The sequence below is a fragment of the Aspergillus pseudonomiae genome, assembly GCF_009193645.1.
Source record: "Aspergillus pseudonomiae strain CBS 119388 unplaced genomic scaffold BDV37scaffold_105, whole genome shotgun sequence".
Lineage (NCBI taxonomy): Eukaryota > Fungi > Ascomycota > Eurotiomycetes > Eurotiales > Aspergillaceae > Aspergillus > Aspergillus pseudonomiae.
Genome location: NW_022476097.1, coordinates 84,144 through 104,232, shown reverse-complemented (window position 1 = coordinate 104,232; position 20,089 = coordinate 84,144). Strand labels below are relative to the sequence as shown.

Sequence of the window (20,089 nt, the reverse complement as noted above, 5' to 3'; positions counted from 1 at the left end):
CGAGTCTGGAGAAGACGAACGTTTGACGGCGTGGAAAGTGGAGGAGGCTTGCACGAAGCTACTGGCGCATAGAGACGAATGATTGGTTCGAGGGAAGTAAGCAACATGGCCGAGGCCCAAGTTAAACCACGGGCATCGAACGATTCTGGAACTTGGCACGCAGAGTGGAGGCCCAAATACGATGGATAGGTTTTTCCCTCCCCATCTACGGGATCCTTTGGTCGCACCGTGACGGCAATCCGAGCCACGGGACCAGAACGCCAGTGGCAATCAGGATAAAAATAAAGTGTTGAGGGGGAAAAAATTAATCATGGCGGAGGGAAGCCGAGAACGGGAGGAAGTTCTCATCAGCGATGCCGAACGCGGCCAACCCGTGACCATGCCGAAATCACCACTTTTCTCGTAATATTAATAATATGATTCGGATCAAGTCACATCGCGAACCGCTTCACCTCCCGAGTTTTCTTCTGGTGTATCGGAAAATAGATGCCACGCTCTGGCAGTGTGACCGGATCGTGTCGAAAAGGGAATACTGCACGACCCCATGGCACTCCCTCCTCAGCTCCACGACTCCATCCGGGGAAATGGATCTAAAGCATGGAGGAAAGATAGCCACGTTCACGACAATCCGGAGTCTCACCGGTGCCATTTCGGGCAGAGAGTGTCGTCTCGACGCACAATGACATTGTGTCGAGGGTGTTGATGTGACATGGTTGAAGCAAATTAGGGCTTTTGCCACTGGAGCACTGGCCGTACGCGTCGGGGCTCTGATTGGGAGAGCCTTGTAGATCTAGTCTCAGATTCTCCGACATTTTCCCGTTTGGCGTCGTAGAAGTTGCATTTTCCATGGCTAGCCAACACGACGGGGATCAGCCCCTAACCCTATCCAGCTGGACTAACGCTTAGGCACCAAACTAAGATGCGGATTGACTTTGTGGGCAAATATTGACTATCGGGCGGAACCATGGTTGCGCCTCGAAGGTAAAACATCTCCTCGCGCACTCCCCACCACAGAAGAAACCCCTTGGAAAGAAAACAAAAGAAAAAGAAAAAAGTTAAAAAAGTGTAAAACTTTGTCGAGCATGGTTCTGGGAAACCTTTTCCAGTTCGTGAACCGTACAGAAGGGACTCCAGGTTATATCGTTGGTGAAAGTTAAGTCTACAAGCAATGATGATAAGAGACACATCCGATGTCTTTTGTATATACAGTGTAGTAGTAGTAGAGACTCCGATGTGCACCCCCTCCTCCACCCCGGTCGTTACCATCGCCAGATCAAGAAGAAATACCATGCAAACACAATCGTAGCCACATACTGGACCGAGTCTACAAATTCTCCCCAGATTCCCCGGGAAGCGGGGACCTTAGCTTTCCACTTCGCCTTGTCCACGTCATCGTGATCTGGACCGGAGTAAGCATCATCATCGTCCACTTTGGGGTAGCGAGAAGGTGCATTGATGGCACGACTGGCCAAGCCACCCGGTGAGGGAAACGTGGAGCTAGACGTACTGGAACTTGGGGTCTTGCCAGTGTGGACCTGGAGGGGAGGGCGAAATTCAGAGAGGGGAAGAATGGGTGCAGATGAGTCCACTGCGGGGAAGTAGAGCACAAGAAGGGCGGCTCGTGCGAGAAGAACAGCAAGGGTAAGGCCGAATAGAAGGCCGTAACTGATGAAAATGGACAATTGGTCGGGCAGGAGGCATAAGTGGTTTTGCAAGGTAGCGCCCGTGCTCATTGAGTGAGTCGGCTTCCCGGTGGCAGGGTCAACAGGGTTCCAGAGACTGGTCAGCAGAAAGCCTGGCCGCCGGACCCCCATAGCCCAGGAGAGACTCTTGACTGTGATTTCTTTGGGTGAGCCACTAAACTCGCGATGGGTGACCTCGCAGTAATCGTGGTCATCCCCAGAGTAGACATGGACAAGATTTGGGCCTGCCTTCGTGACCAAGTCCTTGGAGATGGTTTGCGTGAGCACATTCTGATACTGGTACCCAGCAGTGATCGAGAGGGCGTTCCGCTCATCTTCTTCCGGTTCACCATCTGAAGGCGGATAATGCTCTCGCAAAGGCCCGCAAGGCGTGGCCGGTTTGCGATACAATGGAACATGGGTAAGGAGAATGGCAGGGAACCCTACAACCTCCGGTTGGAGTTTTTGATAAAGCGTAGGCTGCGAGAGGTCCACGACTTTATGGTCAAACACATGGCCTTCACTTTGGTTTCTCATGAGGCGTAATTCTCCCATTTCCGCCTTGCCACGATGAACGTTCATGTTGTTCAGGAAATCCTCTGCTTCCTTCCAAATACGCTCGTTTGGCGGATGTCCGTCCCCAGACCCTGAGCTTCCGGTCTCTGGGTCAGGCTGATCCATGGCGCTCAATGATACCGTATCGACCGAAACAAAAGTGTGGTTGCCAATAACGTCAACACGATTACTTTGGCCAAAATAGGTCTGGAATCGATCGCGTACGGGCAGCTGAACCCCGGTTCCGAAACCCAAGTCGTGATTCCCAGGGAGACTAGCGATCATTCTCCGGCCACGGGGGTTGCCTGAGTGCGGATCCCCCTCATTCCACTGGTTCGAGAATATCCTCACGAACCGATGGTACTCATTCTTCCAGAACGAATCCTTGTATTTCTGGTAGCGCTTCTCGGGACTGGAGCTGTGCGAGGTTGCCCACTCTCTTCCCCCATCAAACAGGTCCCCGAGAAACAACACCGAGTCAGGGCCCAAATTTCTTTGAATAGATGAAAAGGATCGCCGAAGATATTGATCGGTGAACTTCACGGTTAAAGTGGACAAGGGCCATGGCCGACCGGGGTAGGTATGAGGGTCGACCAGCTGCGGGTCTGCGATGAAAGCAACATGATGTGGTGCTGCCTCTCGAGGCTAAGAATAGTAATCTCGAGTTAGCTACAGGTTATTCCCGCTGGGTTGGTTATTCGTAATGAAATACTGACCCAGTTTTCCCAGCTTTCCCAGGCGCACTTCTCCAAACTATCCTGGAACACGGCCCGTTCCCCCCACCAGAGCGTAAAGAACCAGAGAACAGCCAGGATATTCGTGACTGCGAATATGCGTCTGAATGCCCTCCATAGCCGTGCTGTTGGTGCATGACTGCCCCGAGAGTTCTCGGTGGTGGTGAAGCTCCGGGCAATCCAATGAGCTTGGAGTTCGGCGACCCATTGTCGTAGCCACAGTGGCAAAGTGTCGAGGAGACGGCGGTGGCCATTAGATGAGTCGACATAATAATCGCGACGGGCTGGACGGTAGGCATCCGCGTTCGCGCTGTTTGGATATGAATAACTCATGCTTGCTGTGTCAATCCAAAAGTGGCCAAAGCGAAGCTGTCTGCGGCATTGCTCCGCCTCTACACGGGAGTTGTGACAGGATGTCGGCAAGTGGTGTAGTTGGTTCTCATTGGGAGAACAGCGACACTCAACGTCTCAAATTGTGAACACAGAGCATCATGGTCAACCGAGGGCGAAGTGAACAACACAGGGGCTCTCCGGGCCTGGAGATCTCCACCGACCCGCGGAGGTGGGTCACGTGATGACACCGGCGGTTAAGGTTAGAACAATCGTGGGTCTAGACGTCTATTAATAGTTGCCCTTGTTTTCTCGATCGACCGTCCACCCGAAGAATCGCTTTGTATAATACCATTGACGGCCAATCTATAACCATGTAGCTGGAGAAAATAAAAATAAGACACTCGAAGTCGAGCTGGTATGAATACATGACCGAGATAACAATATCAGCAGATCCCCCGAGGCGCAGTATACAGTATTAAGGTTCTAAACAAATGCCCCACCCATGACCCAAATAATTTTCCTTGAGACACCAATCCTCCAATCTAGGTATGAAACACGAAAAAGAAAAGGGGGTATGAATAGTAGATATGCTTTTGATCAAAGAAGGGATATTGACGGGACGGACGGTACGATGATGCCAGCTTAGGTGGTGGTCTTGGGACAACATTCTCCACCTCGCGTACAGCCATCGCCGCATTCCAAGAGACACGCCCGCGAGTCTTCCTCTCGCAGACTAGAAGGGCCGTTGCTAGAATAGGATGAAGCGGGTTGGTTGTCTTCAACATCGCTTCCCGGTGCAAATTCGGGCTGGATCGTAGTTGAATGAATGCCGTAGGCGTGGAGGCATCTTCTCACTTGTCTGGCCAGGCGCATGTACCTCTCTGAGCCCTCCCCTTTGATCTCCGTATCCACTTGAATGTGGATCGAAGCGACGTGCTTCGTGTCACTCAATTGCCAAACATGTAAATCGTGGGAGCTGATGATACCAGGAAGCCTCTCGATGTCTTCTTTAATATGGTCAATGCTCATACCGGGAGGAACAGCCTGTAAGAGGATCCTCGATGCGGCCTTGCAAAGAGGAATGGCCGAAGCAAGAATGATCACCGTGATCACCAACGAAATGCCAGGGTCAACGTAGAACCTCCATTCGTAATCAGTCAACCAAATAACCAAGGCAGACGCTATGACACCAACGTTGCCCAAAGCATCACCCATGACATGAAGAAAGACGCCCCGCATGTTGAGATCATGTCCATGTCCATGGCCGTGACCATGGCTATGACCATGCTTGGAGTCCTTCGACTTGGGTTGCGCGTGGTTATGGAATTTATGGACGTCGTCGTCCACTGTAGCATTTGGTAAAAGGGCTGTGTTTGCTTCGTCGGTATACTTGCGCGCTCGGTCTTTGTGGCTAAGGAGAGCCGATCGCTCTGATGTTTCAGCGACGTTTGTTTGGTCGCTGTCCGACTCGGACGACTGCTCCTCATCAACATAGCGGCTGCGACCGATGATTTCCTGTCTCATTGTCGCCGGGTGTACCTGGATGTCTTCCACGTTACTGTTGTATCTGGTAGATCCGCGATGTTGGCTATCAAGGGTTCGGCGCCTTCGAGTATCGGGAGAAGAGAGTGTACACTCGTCCTGTATTGGTTTTGGTTAAGAGTTTATCACTGAGGACACGGTTGCGGAAGACTGAACGTACTGCGATTCCCCGCGCGGGGTCACTTCCGCCATGGGAAATATAGCCCTGCTCAGCGGCATCCACATCCTCAACCCCATGGGCTTCACCATGGCTATGACCGTGGCCATGTCCGTGGGAGTGATCGTGAAACAACAGGAGACCCAAGATATTCGACAAAAGACCAAAGCAACCGACAATGCAAACGAGCTTCGGGTTTTGCACCTCCTGGGGTTCCACCAGACGTTGAATCGCTTCTAGGAAAATCGACATGCACAGCGCGACGAGGAAGACACCGTTGACCAAGGCTCCGAGGGTTTCCGCACGTTGCCACTGTAATGAAAAGATCATGGTCAGCTTGTACTCCGCCCCCACGCCGCAAGAACAGAGCTTACTCCATAAGTGTACATCTTGGAAGTGGTGGAATTGGTCTCCTGGTTGGCGACCTTCACGGCCCATAAACCAACACACAAGGACAGAACATCATTAAGCTTGACATAGTTAGCCTTTGGCTGGTGTCCATACTGGATCTGCAGGAGATACATACCATATGAAACGAATCAGCAACAAGGGCAAGCGAGTGGACGGCATAGCCTGCGGGGTGTGAGATCGAGAACAAGGCAATACCAGGTCCATGGATACTAACCAACTATCAATTCTAGGAGAAAGAACGCAGAGTCGATGACCAACAGGATTATGATCCTGTTGGTTTTGGAGAGGCCCATGATGGTGAGCTTGATGCGGCGCGCTTGGTGGCGCGGGTCCGCGAAAAGAGAGATAACGACCACCCGATCTCCAGGGGCGCACAGAAACGAGTCCGAGTGCTATGTCCAGAGAATATGCACAAAGGGCAAGAGGAAGAAATTTATAGAGCGACAGGCTAGTGAAATGAGAGGGTTAGGGTGGAAGAGGGAAAAAAAAGGACTATATCGGTAGCATCATGACTAGTAGTGACTACCCCGTCTAGTTCACCATTGGTGTCTGGAAAAACCGCATCCAGCGGCTTTCTCCGATTCCGGGCCGGTCACTTGTAGTGGCGTCATGCTTACGGCCCATGGCCTCAGGCAGCAGAGCGCAACCCGTGTAGCTCTCCTCGTCAACAAACAAAGGCCCCTTATCCGCCACGTCTTATCACCGTTTTTGAGGTGTCTCAACGTCGATTTTTAAACGTCGCGGGCGTGAATATTATTGCTACTTCTGGCTAGATAGATCGACTTCACGGAACGATACCATCCCATCCGTGCACCCACTTCATAACACGTTCAACCCCACCACCCGGTAGGGCGAGCCGGCAAATTTCTCGATGTTTATTTACCGGAGCAACTAAGTTTGATATGTGGAGGCACTGGAGGGAGCTTTTCTACTCTGGCGTAATATCATACCCCAAGTTGGCCATATTGGATCCCAGATCACAGATCCTCCCAAAAAAAAAAAAAAAAAAAAATCTTCAAGTCATGGAAAGATGGCCATACATCTCGAGTGCTGAGAAGTACTTCTGGTTGTGTTCTAGGTTTCGATCAGACACGTGCAACCGATGAAAATACTCTGCCAATATGTACACTAATGCAAGCTGACGGAGTAACGGGGTCACATGATCGGGGGGATGTCCCGTAGCGAGATGAGGCACTAACCAAATAGAGGTTTCAGCAGGGCTACTAACTACCAAGGTACCTGCTGAGTCTTGAGCAGCAGTCTCTGCTGTCGAGAAGAATGGAAGGGTTTGGTGTCTCCTCTGGTACTCATACGTCTGGATACTATCCAATAGCACAGTGACAATCCATCTGAAAAGCTGCATCATGTGTCGGGGAGCAGATATCAATATGTGACCTGTATGTATGTCTGATTTTCTGGTCGGTGGGAATGCGCGTATATTGCTTGGGATGGCACTGGATTCAACCATGTGGAGAGTGGAGAATGGGAAGGGGGGGGGGAAGAGAGAAAGAGAAATCGAAAGAGAAAGAAAACAAAAGAAAGGTAAGGCAAAACGAAAAAAGGCGATATACTGCCATGCACAGACAAACCTGACCGTACTTGACTCTCCCAACATCTCCAATCTGATGACTACGAGTCTTCCTTCTCCTTCCGACCGTAAACCAGATAGTACCGAGAGTAGATATGTAGCCTCCGGTCTAGTAATTCTCGTCGAACCCCTACTAAAAGCAACTGGATCTGATCAACACTCCAACCCAAGAATCGAGTGAACAGCGCCAATGAGTACGCCTCGAGAGCCTCAAGCATATTAGCTTGCTGGTAGCGTCCCAGTTCCTTCAGCTTGGGGTCTTTAGCCCATGGCGAAAAAGGCACCTAGAGAAGTCAACAGGACCGGCTCTCCGTCATCGAGGAGCTACCAACCTTGAATATTTCCTCCGTCACATCCGTGAAGCCAGCCTCAGTCATCCACTGCTTGTAATTTTTCGCCACTCCCATCTCTTTGCCAAACTTTTTACTCGCCTCGATCAACATATCCCGCCATTCAGATAGATACGGCGCGTTCGAGATACTATCGTCATCGGAAAAGATGCCGACGGTGGGTTCCATCATTTCAAACCAGCCACCGGGAACGAGGTGCTGATGTGCTTGGCGAAAGAGATGCGGGAAATCCTTGACGGATCCCTCGACACTTCGAGCATGGATGAAATCAAACGGTTGGGCGAAGTTCCACGGAAGTTCGAAGTCGTCGATCTCAAAGGCACAATTCGGTGGCACCCTGGTACCGTTATACTCAATAACTCATCCCATTTCCTACTTCTAAAGTCAAGTAGGCTCATACCATGAAGGTTGAATCGGACTCAGGTCCGTCCCTATTGCCAGTTAGCAGCGAAAGTAGAATGTAGGTGTTGGCGGTTCCCACCGATGACCTGTGCCTCCGGGTACTGGCTGTCCACTGTCAGTGATGTACTTCCAATATGCTTAGCTTCGTACTCAGCCATGTCAATTGCCCACAATCCTGTTCCGGTTCCTATATCTAGGATTCTTCGTGGGTTTTCTGATATGGGAGATCGAGATAATGCTCCCGCCAGCACAAGACTACATATATGGTGACCCTTCCAGAAGTGAGAGAAGTAACTGGCAGGCGGAAGTGAAGAATTCAAATACCAGGTCTAATCGATCTTGTTCTCTTTCATCATTTGGCTGTGCGATTTCCATCAGTCCATGACCAGGTGATTGATAATAGTGGGGGCTTACAATGACATATTCTCCTTGTCGATATGCATGATACCGCCGTCCATTCTATGAGGCTATGTCAGTGGTTGGACGTGGTGGACGGCGATTAACAATCAGACCTCGTATCTGGAAGAGGAAGCGTGAGATTTAACTTCATTGGATCAAACTAAAGTACTCACTGATAATGTAAGATACTGGACGACAAAGATGTCGTCGAACTGCCGGCTCTGTTGGGTGGAATATAGTTTGAGAATCGAGTCAGCAACCACGGAAACCCTAGGCGATACGTACGCGCTGGAGTAATCCTCATCACTATAGAGATCCGCGTCGGCCTGAACACAGATTCATATTCAATTAATAAAGTTCTCTAATTTACCTTCGCCAAATTCTGGAGCACTAACCTCGGGGTCGATAGGTGGATCGACATGCGGGTGCGAGCACATGGTGTGTCTAATGGGATTCAATATGACGGGTCACAGATGGACCAAGAGGGTCCCTGATCGCTTATAAGCCATGTGGATTAGTCCGTGGCAGAAGGCAAACACATGGAACACAAGGATTCGGCACAGGAAAAACCATTTGCGAAGCCCCTGTCCCAAGATATAATACCACCAGCTATCGGTTGCATGATTGGATTTTTGGGGGACGTGCCGGATCATAGCGCTGCACTAATGAGCCAAGAGCCACCTGCCAACGGCAAGATTTTCAATAAACGGAGCGTCCTCCGAGGGATCGGCTGCTCCGACAGGTCAGCCATTTCTTGGACGGTGGAGATACCTGCAGCACCGTTTTAGTATGGGGGCGGGGATGAAATACTAACGGTCGACGGTGCATCCTTCGGTATTGGTGGAGGGTAAAGAAGAACAGAGAACTGCGTAAATGACATCGCCCAGTTTTTGCTTTTTTATTTCTCACCTTCTCTTCTTTCTGTCCTACATGCTGACGTTGTGCGAGATCGAAGCATGTTTCAGTTGCTTTTGCAACCCTGGATTATCGCCGTAGCAGGGGTGGTCTATCTGATTGCTTTGGCTGCGTATCGGTTATGGTTGTCCCCATTGGCCAAGTTCCCCGGCCCTAAGCTGGCTGCGCTTACATTATGGTATGAACTGTACTACGATATTTACTGCGAAGGCCAGTATACATTTCAAATCATTCGGATGCATGAGAAATATGGTACTACGCGCAGCAAGCTATCAACAGGGCAAAGGACCGAGACATAAGGCTAATTGTACCTTTATCCTAGGCCCCATCGTGCGCATCAGTCCCTGGGAACTCCATATCAGTGACCCCGACTATTATGAAGTGTTATATTCTCGAGACAGCCCGCGGAATAAGTATGAATATTATACCCGGCAATTCGGGCTAACCAAGACGGCAATGGCGACAGTAGATCACTATCATCACCGCCTCCTGCGCTCCAACATGAACCCGTACTTTGCCATGACACGGATACGAAAGCTCGAACCTTTGATCCAGGCGTTGGTAGACAAGCTGTGCGACCGTCTGAGGGAATTCAAGGGAACAGGAACCCCAGTCGCCCTGCAGTACCCATTTACCTGTTTCGCCACCGATGCTGTCACCGATTACACTATGGGTGCTGGGTTCCACTACCTTGATGAACCGGACTTCGTTCCTCGGTGGAGCAGGACATTGAGTGGCATTGCAAAATCGGGTGTCTATATCAAGCCCTTCCCGTGGCTTCTCAAAGTATTCAATGCTCTACCCGAGCGTTGGTTGTCTTGGCTAAATCCCGAGATGGACTTGACATTCCATTTTCAACGTCGCTGCCGTGACGTTATAACGTCGATCATGGAGGAGCAAAACGCCAACGGATATGACAAGGTTAAGAGTCAATTCAGCCATCCTACTTTCTTTCATGACGTGCTCAATAGCAATCTTCCACCAGAGGAGAAATCTCCGGAGCGCTTATGGCAGGAAGTTCAGGTAGTGGTCGGTGCAGGGGCTGAAACTACAGGCAAAGCTTTGACTTGGACGATATTCTACCTTCTTCATAACCCAGACAAACTGCAGAAACTGAAAGAGGAACTCAACCAGCTGGATCCTGATCGAACAGCTACTTTGTTGGACTTCGAGAAAATGCCTTACTTGGTATGTCCTGGTGGAAGTATCTGTGTTGGTGATTATATCCGGCTAACTGTCTGCTACTTAGACATCAGTCATTCTTGAGGGGTTAAGGTCTGTCCCTTCTCTTACGGCAGACGTTAAAGATGCGTGTTTTTTTTTTTTTTTTTTTTTACTAACATTTCAATCCAGACTTTCGTATGGCCTCAGTACCCGATTGCAAAGAGTGGCTCCCGATAGGGCACTGCAGTTTAGAGAATGGTCTATACCCGCCGGGGTGAGTTTATGGATCTCTGTCTTCGCTTGTTGGTAATTGTATGCTTATGAAACAGACTCCCGTGGGAATGTCCAGCACGTTGATGCACCACGACGAGCGGATATTCCCCGACTCACATAAGTTTATTCCCGAGCGTTGGCTGGACCTGGAACAGCGGAAGCAATTGGAAAAGTATATGGTGGCGTTTACCAAAGGATCAAGGCAATGCATTGGCATGAAGTATGCTTCTTTTCGATCATGATCTAACCTACATACTAATGCTTGAAAAGTCTCGCGCGGTCCGAAATTCTCCTCGCCCTTCCTAAGGTCCTCAGAGAACTAGATTTTGAGTTGTATGAGACTACACTGGAGGATGTGACGCTTGCACATGATATGTTTCTTCCCTTCCCGAAGATGGATAGCAAGGGAGTGCGGGTTTTAGTGAAATAGTGGATCTATAAAGAATTTTTGAACGGATATATATATCATGGACACTCGTGTAGATAGCTTAGAATTTGGTTGTGGATTGGTTTCCAGGGAGCGTAGGGTCTTCGGCGATAGCGGTTCGTCATCAATTAACACCCACTTTTAAAGATGATGTTTTCCTTCGGTGGCTTGGAAAGAATCGGATATTCAAGCGGTCTCATCATTCGCTCATGTTGGTGGGGCAAGCAACTGTGAAGTTTTAAGGACCGTCATGGTTGACAAATATATATATCATTAATATTACGTTTGGAAGGAAACTGAAGTTCAGCGATGAGACTTGATACTATAATCTTGTTTCTGTTTATTTCTATAGGCTCTATTAATTTAAATCCATGCCCAGTCGTTTACTTGTGCAGGCCTGAAGGTATCGAAGTAAAAAGGTTGGCCCTTACAACACTTGCTAGTTTAGATTCTTTAGACCAAGACAGCGGAGGGATTGCAATATCTTGGCTATAATACCTTTAGTTCATATATCAAGAAAAGAAACATTTTCTTAACAAATCCTCGATGGTCTAACGGTCATGATTTCCGCTTGTCATCTCATACGAGAACAAGCGCGGGAGACCTGGGTTCGACTCCCAGTCGGGGAGATTTCTTTTTTGCGATATCTCGATCTCATATGCATCGCGTATCTCCCCTTTTGGTATCGTTGTTCTCTTTTCCGACTTCCTTTTTCCTCTTCTTTCTCTTTCCTTCATTGTTCCTTTCATGTATATTGCACAAATATCAGAGTCTCCAGGGTAACATCACCACGTACGCAAGAGCTATTTGCAAAGCTACCTATTGGACCTCTCAATTCTCAATACAGCATTCAACAAACGTGGGCCCATGGCACCCCCTCATACTTGGCAGGAAGCCATCCGAGCAGTGACAATTAATAAAATCAACGGTCCGTCAAGAAATGACATAACTCCGCATGCGGCAATCGATCTTCTCATATGACCGTGTGGAACAGACCGAACATTCGTTTCTGTTTGATCTTATCCGGTCGAATAGATGGGAAAGGATTAACCTTATCCATACCTTATCATCCTGTTGTCGCTCAGCCGGCAGAGAACAGGCGTTTGAAAAGTGGTGGGATACCGGGCATGCAGGCGCATATGATGGCGACGTCGCATCCGATTATACTCCAATAGATTACGGGGTTGTTGTCCACTAAGTTGTCGCCAGAAGGATGGAGATCATGTGTAGACCTGATACGTGATTGATGTCAGCTTACCACTGATACTGGTCAATTTGGACAATTGGACGAGGGATTGCATTCGGAGGCAACTGGCAATAGTGATTCTGTTCATGTTAGCATGCTTCGGACTCCATCACACCCTATTCTTGGGTTATCTACAGAACACCGGCACAGAACATTGGCATGATTAGCATCATCTTCCTTTTGCTCAAGGAAAGCCTTGAGAGTGGCGAGAGAGGAAATGAGATGATGCGTATTTCCATAACTATTTGTATTGCTGCGCGATACCATGAGTAAGTGCTGATATCGAAGCAGGTGCCGGTACCCTCTCCTGTCCAACTTGTCCAGAAGTGGGGATGCTGGCTCGCACCGGAAGAACAAGACCAGGGTATTGGATAACGCGAAGAGAATCGATAGTACTCCCAGAGTGTATCCGATATACCCGTGTTTAGATAGCGGGAAGACGCGTTGGTAAAAGGAGAGGAAAGACAGTTGAACAGATGTGTCCGCGGGTATATAGAAGATGTCAAAGAGATACAGGTACTGTCAGGTTCAGTCTAGTAACTATAGTTAGTGCAACAGATTCTGTTCGAGACGAGTTGTGGCTACGAATGAGCAGTTTTGGTGGAGCGAGAAGACATCCGTTGGTGGTAAGCCCTAAGGAAGGGAACTGGAGAGGCCTGTTGCGCCAAAAGCATATCACGAGAACTTTAGCATATCTCCGCATCTTAGAGCCTCCTATGAGGGTCATCTCAAATGGCTTGGGCCTTCGATAGTGGCTGGCTATGCCATTCCCTCGCGCACTTTAACCCTAAAATGGATCGGCAGACCAATCATGGAGATGTCGGAGAATGATGGCTATCGAGCCAAAGGCGCTATTTGCCGCACCTAATATACCAGCTGGATTAGCAATCTCCACCTCTAACTGATTAACGAACTAACTAAGTTAACTAGTTGGTTAGTTACTATGCTGGCAGTCGTCTCAGCGACGCTTAGACCAAGTTTCGCATGCATAAGATCCACACCGCCCCGGCATTTCTCTGGACTTGTCCTTGCATTCTACAGCACTTCGTTCATGTCTTGTTGCATGCATTCTCCGTAGATGGTGGCTGTCACAATGTCCCTACCAACATTAGGCAGCGTCCTTCTGGGGCTGGCCCTTTTGTATTTTGCAAAGTCAGTGCTACTCCGCAAGAAGACGTCTGCACCACTGCCCCCAGGCCCGCAGCCGAAGCCGATCATTGGAAATCTGCGGGATCTGCCGCGACCTGGACAGCAGGAGTGGGTTCACTGGTTGAAATTCAAGGAGCTCTATGGTATGTGATCACAGCAGCATATGGCCCGGTCGCAACCTGATAACTTCGATCGCCAGGCCCAATCAGTTCGGTCTCGATGTTTGGCCAAACCATCATTATCCTTAATGACCACCAGGTGGCAGTTGACCTCATGGAAAAGCGCTCTGCCACATACTCATCCCGACCTCGAATGGTCTTTGCCGGGGAAATGTAAGCATACTCCAAGCTACACCTAGTCTGCATTAGACTATGTACATACTAACACAAGGCAGAGTGGGCTGGGAAGACGTGTTAGGCTTGCAGGGATACTCCGATCGCTTTCGCTTTTATCGCAAAGTGTTGCATCGTGTTCTGGGTACCAAGGCCCTAATGTCACGCTTCAACCCCTTGCAGGACGTTGAAGTGCGGCGGTTTCTTCTGCGCGTTTTGCAGAAGCCGGATGACTTGATTCAACATATTCGAACGTAGGTGTATGAGCCTAACCGATGGTCCTATATCTAATTTGGTGTAGGGAGGCCGGAGCGGTGATCCTCAAGATCGCTTATGGATATAACATTGAGCCCAATGGCCCTGATCCCCTCGTTGACTTGGCAAACGAAGCAATGGAGAATTTCTCAGTTGCGGGGAATCCAGGGACCTGGCTGGTCGACACCATTCCTCTTTGTAGGGCAGCTTCATATCTCAGACCGACTGCCCAGAGGCTAACGAAGACAGTGAGATACCTTCCCGCCTGGTTCCCAGGCGCTGGATTCAAGCAGACAGGCTATGCTTGGAGAAAGACATTGCTCACAACCATTGAGAAGCCATATCAACTTGTGAAGCAGCAAATACGTCAGGGTTCGTACTCACCCTCATACTTGGCTAGTGTCCTCAAACAAAGCGAGGGAAAGCCTACTGCTGAAGAAGAGTTTGCGAGCAAATGGACGGCCGCATCACTTTACCTAGGAGGGGCGGACACTGTAATACCAGTCGACACGCTCGTGTGATGTGTAGTGGCTAACAGGCTCTAGACTGTATCGTCGTTATCCTGCTTCTTCTTGGCAATGGCATTATACCCTGAAGTCCAGCGCAAAGCCCAAGAGGAGATCGATCGTGTCATCGGGCCGAACAAGCTTCCTACGTTTGATGATCGTGAGAAGCTCCCATACATTGAGGCCGTGGTCAAGGAAACCCTTAGATGGCACCCCGTTGGCCCGATGGGCATTCCGCACTTGGTCACTGAGGATGATGTTTATGAAGGCTACCTCATCCCCAAGAGCGCTCTAATCCTGCCAAACATCTGGTAGGTAGAGTTCCACCCAATCTATTCTACATCTGACCGTTGTAGGTGGTTCACACATGATCCCACTATCTATCGTGATCCCGAGACGTTCAGACCTGAGCGTTTCCTGGGCGACAATCCTGAGCTCGATCCGCATAGCCTTGTGTTTGGTTATGGCAGACGCATCTGTCCTGGTCAATTCTTAGCAGATGCAACCGTCTTCCTCAGTACTGCACAGTCTCTGACGGTTTTCAATTTCTCTAAACCAGAAGGGGAAGATCTACAGGCTGAATTTCTCCCGGGTGTTATCAGCCACCCGGCACCATATAGTCTCGATATCACCCCTCGGAGCGCTGCCCACAAAGCATTGATCCGTTCAGTGGAAGTGGAGCATCCGTGGGAAGAGAGCCACGCGAAAGAGCTCGAGAAGGTGGGGTGTTGATGATTAGACGTTGTGATGTTCAAATGGCCTTTGGATAGCTCTGATACGTCACATAACCACCCCCTAGGATTATCAGTAAAGCTCAAGGCAACGGGCAACTTTATACACATGCCGCAGAATCATTGAAATGGTCGCAGTGCATCGATATTTTAGAACCGACCAAACTCACATCAACCCATCGTTCGGCAAGGAACACGGATCGGGCCTTGATCATATCGAAGGTGTGAATTCTTATTAGTTGCGACGGACCAGTTCAACGGCGAAACACATGCCACCTCTGGTTATAAACATACAAAGTCAGGAATTCAGATATAGCACATGTGTGCAGTCGAACAATATCTAAATAACACCTTCCTACCGCTCTATACCTCGTACTTATACAAGGCTATGGCTGCACCACAGCAAATGATCAAATGGTTTATTAACCATCGATGTTAAAAAAAAGAGAAGCAAGATTGGGTAATGTAGCATGAGACCGAACCACTTGATTCAATCATACTGGAGTATCACTTGCAAGACCGTGAAGAAAGTAGGGCGATGGTGATTCCGATTCCTCTATACCGTTGCCATTCCCCAAGCAATCGATACACTATTGTGCTTTAAATAGTCTTGCTGATAATCGCATTACATGATACAAACAAACGTCCCACACAGCATCTAATTGATGCACTAGGGGTCGTTACTAAAAGTGGCATGTCGCAGTGTTGATCTCGACAGTATCTGCGTAAAAACTGCTCTTCAACAAACTTCTAGTCCGGTGTGATGCTTCCTCTGCAGCGTTTTAAAACCAGAACTGTTTGAGATCAGTATTGAGTTCCGTGATTTATTTACTTAATTTTTTTTTTTTTTTTTTTTTTTTTTAGGATCGACACTGACTCACTGCCATGTCCTTTGCAAATACTTGTTGGCACTGCTTGAGCTCTGACCTGTCACCGTCGATGTCTTCAGTGACCTTTTTACCCAACCGACTTACTGCGGTGTATGTGAGAGGCTAGGCAGCGGGATACCTCAGTCGGTTGATAGGTGCATCCACCCCATATGTATGGATGCATAGTAGAGCTGGGCATTAGCCAGCCACAAAAGTGGATCCAGTAGCACGGCGTCCCGATTGAAGCGCGTCCTATTCTTGGCCGCGAAGCCTTCTTCAACCGCGTTGCATCTTCCCGGAACTTCGAAAGGGATTCTGACACCCCGAGTCATCTATTATTCCTATCATAGACAGAAGACGCAGATCTGCTCTCACTCTAGCTTTGCTATGGTCCCTTCACTGTGCGGGGAGTCTTGATAATGAGGCTACTGGTAGCCGAGTATCGTCGGCGAAATTACGGGTCCAGACCCCCTTGGTATTGCTGTTCTTCTAGGGGGCCTTCTCCCGTGGCCGCATTTGCAAAGAGGGATGGCTTATCCCTTTACGCTTATAGTATTCCAATACAGTAGCTATTAACGAGACAATAGAGAAACAGTTGATAAAACACGGGTTGAGATACGGGCAGAGCCACCCCAGTGAAGGTACCTGTCATCGAAAACAGATGCCAATCACCGGCCCTATTATTCCCAGGCCATAGTGAATCAGCCTTATTCTAGACTAAGCTGTGAATTGGGTACATTTCTCGTGAATGACTAAATGGTTTTGTGGATTAATTGACCCTGTTAAGAGAATAAGTCTCATGGGAGAGAATACACAGGGAACTTTCTATATTCAAAGTTAATGAAGCACGAAGACAATTATAATAAGGGTCAACAACCGGATGTCCCGTGCCAAATGGCCTAGTGGCGCCAATACATCTGTAGGAGAGTTATGATAAGGGGTTACTTGGGAGAAAATAAGGGGACAATATGCTATGGTAATCTAACAATCGATATTTATTATTTGGAACTAGCGATAGATTGGTGTCCTGTGTCACAGGAAGCGTACCATAACAGCCTATGAACCAGCATAAAGCATTGAGTTGTCCGTTTCGAAGTAGCATTATATCCCTTGATTCTAAATTCAAGTGCTACTGATCGAACAGCACAGTTTGGGGGCATTGGAAGCTCTTGAACCGTATCTGTCCAGGCATCTCTCGTCCAACCGCTGCAGTAACTTTGGGAACTCTTCAATGAGCAAGAAGACATTGCCAGACTTATGACTGTCATGGCCAGTCATCAAATCTTTTCCCCTCTTCTCCGAGTCTGGTGGCTGTGTGAGGAGTGCGCAAGTTGCGATCGAGCATATGCAACAGCAACCAGAATAACAAAAACGAATAACAAGATAACAGTCATCGAGCTTGAACCCTCCCTGGGAGAAGACCCAAGCTCCTTCTCTGTAGGCGAAAACCGGATTTGAGGTTCGGCGAGGGGAATGCGAGGCCTGTCCGTCCTATGGCTACCATTAGAATCATCCATTTGAGACACTTGATTTGGGCTTACTTTGGCGTGTGAAAAGGGGGATATTTCCCAGACCGACTGCCATGATGAGGACCGTATTGTGGGCTCGGTTGAAATTCGGCGTCTGGATTGTGATGCTGAAGCCAACGCTCGTAGTCGGTATTTGGTCTTCCTGTAGCCGGCATTTTGCGTATATGATCAAGGAGTAACCATTAAGAGACCGATGTATTCTTCCTAATATTCATAAACAAAGTCAAACCGAGGAGTCATAACCGGAAGTACGAATATGCACACAAAGAGGAGACCCTTGGAAATATGGCTGCCTGCCCCAACTGTGGTAAGCTTATTTAACATAAACTGGAGACCAAGCTTCGGTCAAATATAGCTTAGCCTCCGAACTTAAACAGACCTTATCTAGGCAGATGATCATAGCGTTCGTTGTCTCGGACAAGGCTCGGTTGAACCCAAATCGCCCTGTGGTCCCATGGGATGACTGTTCATGGCACCCAGGACGCACCAGTTCTCGATATAAAGTATGAAAAGAGTCTCTGATAATACCTTTCTCGGGGCCAACAGATGGCTATCCAGGCATCCAACCCCAAAGCACTTCCCACAGGTAGGCAGAACAATTCTGGGCTCATCGATTAAAGTTACATCCGTGGGTTGCCTTGGCCTCTCCACTATGGACGTAACTAGACTATCACACGAAGATTACCTAATTAATATTGGTCAAGCCCGTCTTACGTGTAGCCGGTGCCTAGTACTACATCTCCCTCGGTAGGTTCAGCGTCCTGCTAGGATGCCAGCGACGTATTGGACCGTGTTGTCCCGTGTTGTCGCATGGGCGTACGAGCCAAGACTTTCCAGAAGAAAACCAAACGTCAGCACTGAGCTAAAATAAGGGTCCATGTCTTAAAATGTTCGAGCCACCATGGTTCCGTCCAATTGAAGCGAAAGTACCTGCCAGCGTTTACCCGTTCTCCACAGGAAAAGGCCAATCAAATAAATTTGTCTGGACCCCCAAATGATAACGAGGTAGAGATCTACTGTCGAAACTTGTTATGGGATGACAACAGGCAAGGATGCCTAGGCGTCTTACCTGGGAACAGTTTGCGGAGCATCGCACTGAAGTAATGGTTCGAAATTAACAAGGTTGTCTCTCTGTTGCCTTGTACTGACTATACAATTCTCCAATGACGTGAGGGGGCACACGCATTGAAGCAATATGGTTCCAAACCTGTAGAAAGGTGAAGATGGCATGTGCCTCTGGACGACCAACATTACAACTCGGCACGTAATAAGACGGGTGAGACTGAGAGCGGGCAAGAGAGGAATTGTCGATTAGCACTCTAGATCCTTTAGGCTGTTTCAAGAGGTCTGACTGAGAGATGCCGTCTACGTAGAGAATGACGCGGGGATACGATCCGTCTATCTAAGAGGAAACCGTACCTCAGATGACCTGGTACGAGATCACCGTAACTCTGAGGAACTGTTTCGGTCGTTGTTGAAGAAACGTGTTTAGAATACTGATTTAGGCTTGCATACTATAAGCGCACATTTGATACTGTGATCTGAGAGATAATACTTTAACGTCCTGTTGACTGAGATATGTTAGGGTTATCGGGTCATGTACCGTGATGGAGCGAAGCAAGATATCAAAATTTCTCTTTAATCGATCCATCGCATATAACACGTTCTTGGAATGGCCTTCCGCAGGGAGCCATACTAGATGTTCGAACATACTTGTGTACAATGTCTAATTATTCTTGAATGTTTAGATGAGGTTCAAAGTCGGGATATAACTTGCTCTGGAACGACTCGAGATTTGGGACTAAAAGAGTGGCATATAACCAAAATTATCTTCTGAATGGGTTTGGACCGGGATGCCTAGTATTAACAAGATCAGACACCGGTAAGAATTGAGCGGAGCCCGTTGCGCGAGGTTATGGGCGAGACAAGCAAAAGACGTCAATTGAAAACTATGATAGTAGAATATAGTAAGGGAGATATCCCTGACTATACATGTACTCGTACATAGAAGCAATGCACCCAGCCTTTCCCAAGAGGTTTGGAGATTCTTGTTTACAACTTTCTGCCGCAGTGCTCACTATCAAGTACCTCCCAATATGAGTGGAATAATAAACACATACGTTGCCCCCCAGATAAATTGTACACGCAAAATATCTAATGGGAATACAAGCCTTCTATCGTTGACTTTTAATCCCCGCGATATGGACTGGGCTGCTTTTTAATATCGGGAATGGAAAAAGACGAAAACGATATAAAATGATTGTATATTTGACTAAAGCCGATAGAGTCTCTGCCGTTGGTTACTACTGATCGCGTCGCCAATTCCTATCAATAGCTTTGTACAAAAATGTCTTTTTTCTAGACATACAGCTTTGGACCAGACCCCTGAAGACGATACTTTTCTAACAGCAGCAGGGATCGGCAATGATTACTGGCCCCGCAATGGTGCCATAATAAAAGGCCAAGTATGCTCACATTGTGTCGATAAGCAGTCATATCGATTATTCCAGGAAATAGAAGCTTCTCGCTAGATATATCAG

General features: G+C 48.4%; 6 protein-coding genes and 1 non-coding gene across 7 annotated transcripts; 3 read left to right on the top strand and 4 right to left on the bottom strand.

Annotated features, from left to right (window-relative positions):
- Positions 1 to 971: 971 nt before the first annotated feature.
- BDV37DRAFT_12939 (putative manganese ion homeostasis (Fr)) lies at positions 972 to 3,625 on the bottom strand. The gene is made up of 2 exons (XM_032078702.1): positions 2,954 to 3,625; positions 972 to 2,882 (listed from the first exon to the last, which is right to left on the bottom strand). The coding sequence occupies exons 1-2, from the start codon at positions 3,302 to 3,304 to the stop codon at positions 1,260 to 1,262; spliced, it is 1,974 nt and encodes a 657-aa protein (XP_031936382.1). The 5' UTR covers positions 3,305 to 3,625; the 3' UTR covers positions 972 to 1,259.
- A 321-nt stretch (positions 3,626 to 3,946) lies between these two features.
- On the bottom strand, positions 3,947 to 5,707 carry BDV37DRAFT_287972 (cation diffusion facilitator family transporter; the record flags this gene model as incomplete). The annotated part of the gene is made up of 5 exons (XM_032088196.1): positions 3,947 to 4,945; positions 5,007 to 5,315; positions 5,378 to 5,473; positions 5,530 to 5,576; positions 5,629 to 5,707. The coding sequence occupies 5 exons, from the start codon at positions 5,705 to 5,707 to the stop codon at positions 3,947 to 3,949; spliced, it is 1,530 nt and encodes a 509-aa protein (XP_031936381.1).
- Positions 5,708 to 6,407: 700 nt separating this feature from the next.
- On the bottom strand, positions 6,408 to 8,730 carry BDV37DRAFT_261756 (class I SAM-dependent methyltransferase). The gene is made up of 11 exons (XM_032083357.1): positions 8,549 to 8,730; positions 8,439 to 8,479; positions 8,327 to 8,374; positions 8,267 to 8,273; positions 8,169 to 8,213; positions 8,079 to 8,114; positions 7,905 to 8,026; positions 7,834 to 7,859; positions 7,753 to 7,783; positions 7,335 to 7,689; positions 6,408 to 7,286 (listed from the first exon to the last, which is right to left on the bottom strand). Exons 1-11 carry the CDS (start codon positions 8,588 to 8,590, stop codon positions 7,044 to 7,046), a joined length of 996 nt encoding a protein of 331 aa, XP_031936380.1. The 5' UTR covers positions 8,591 to 8,730; the 3' UTR covers positions 6,408 to 7,043.
- Positions 8,731 to 9,109: 379 nt separating this feature from the next.
- BDV37DRAFT_275612 (cytochrome P450) lies at positions 9,110 to 10,935 on the top strand (the record flags this gene model as incomplete). Its single annotated transcript, XM_032085423.1, has 6 exons — positions 9,110 to 9,320; positions 9,391 to 10,256; positions 10,318 to 10,343; positions 10,422 to 10,506; positions 10,562 to 10,725; positions 10,776 to 10,935. 6 exons carry the CDS (start codon positions 9,110 to 9,112, stop codon positions 10,933 to 10,935), a joined length of 1,512 nt encoding a protein of 503 aa, XP_031936379.1.
- Positions 10,936 to 11,472: 537 nt separating this feature from the next.
- BDV37DRAFT_t206 lies at positions 11,473 to 11,561 on the top strand. The gene has a single exon. It is a non-coding gene; the product is annotated as a tRNA-Asp (tRNA).
- Positions 11,562 to 13,271: 1,710 nt separating this feature from the next.
- Positions 13,272 to 15,152, top strand: BDV37DRAFT_287969 (cytochrome P450; the record flags this gene model as incomplete). The annotated part of the gene is made up of 7 exons (XM_032088195.1): positions 13,272 to 13,470; positions 13,527 to 13,659; positions 13,722 to 13,913; positions 13,961 to 14,112; positions 14,164 to 14,408; positions 14,460 to 14,731; positions 14,777 to 15,152. 7 exons carry the CDS (start codon positions 13,272 to 13,274, stop codon positions 15,150 to 15,152), a joined length of 1,569 nt encoding a protein of 522 aa, XP_031936378.1.
- Positions 15,153 to 16,895: 1,743 nt separating this feature from the next.
- BDV37DRAFT_261747 (uncharacterized protein) lies at positions 16,896 to 18,164 on the bottom strand. The gene is made up of 2 exons (XM_032083356.1): positions 17,562 to 18,164; positions 16,896 to 17,511 (listed from the first exon to the last, which is right to left on the bottom strand). Exons 1-2 carry the CDS (start codon positions 17,702 to 17,704, stop codon positions 17,298 to 17,300), a joined length of 357 nt encoding a protein of 118 aa, XP_031936377.1. The 5' UTR covers positions 17,705 to 18,164; the 3' UTR covers positions 16,896 to 17,297.
- Positions 18,165 to 20,089: the final 1,925 nt, after the last annotated feature.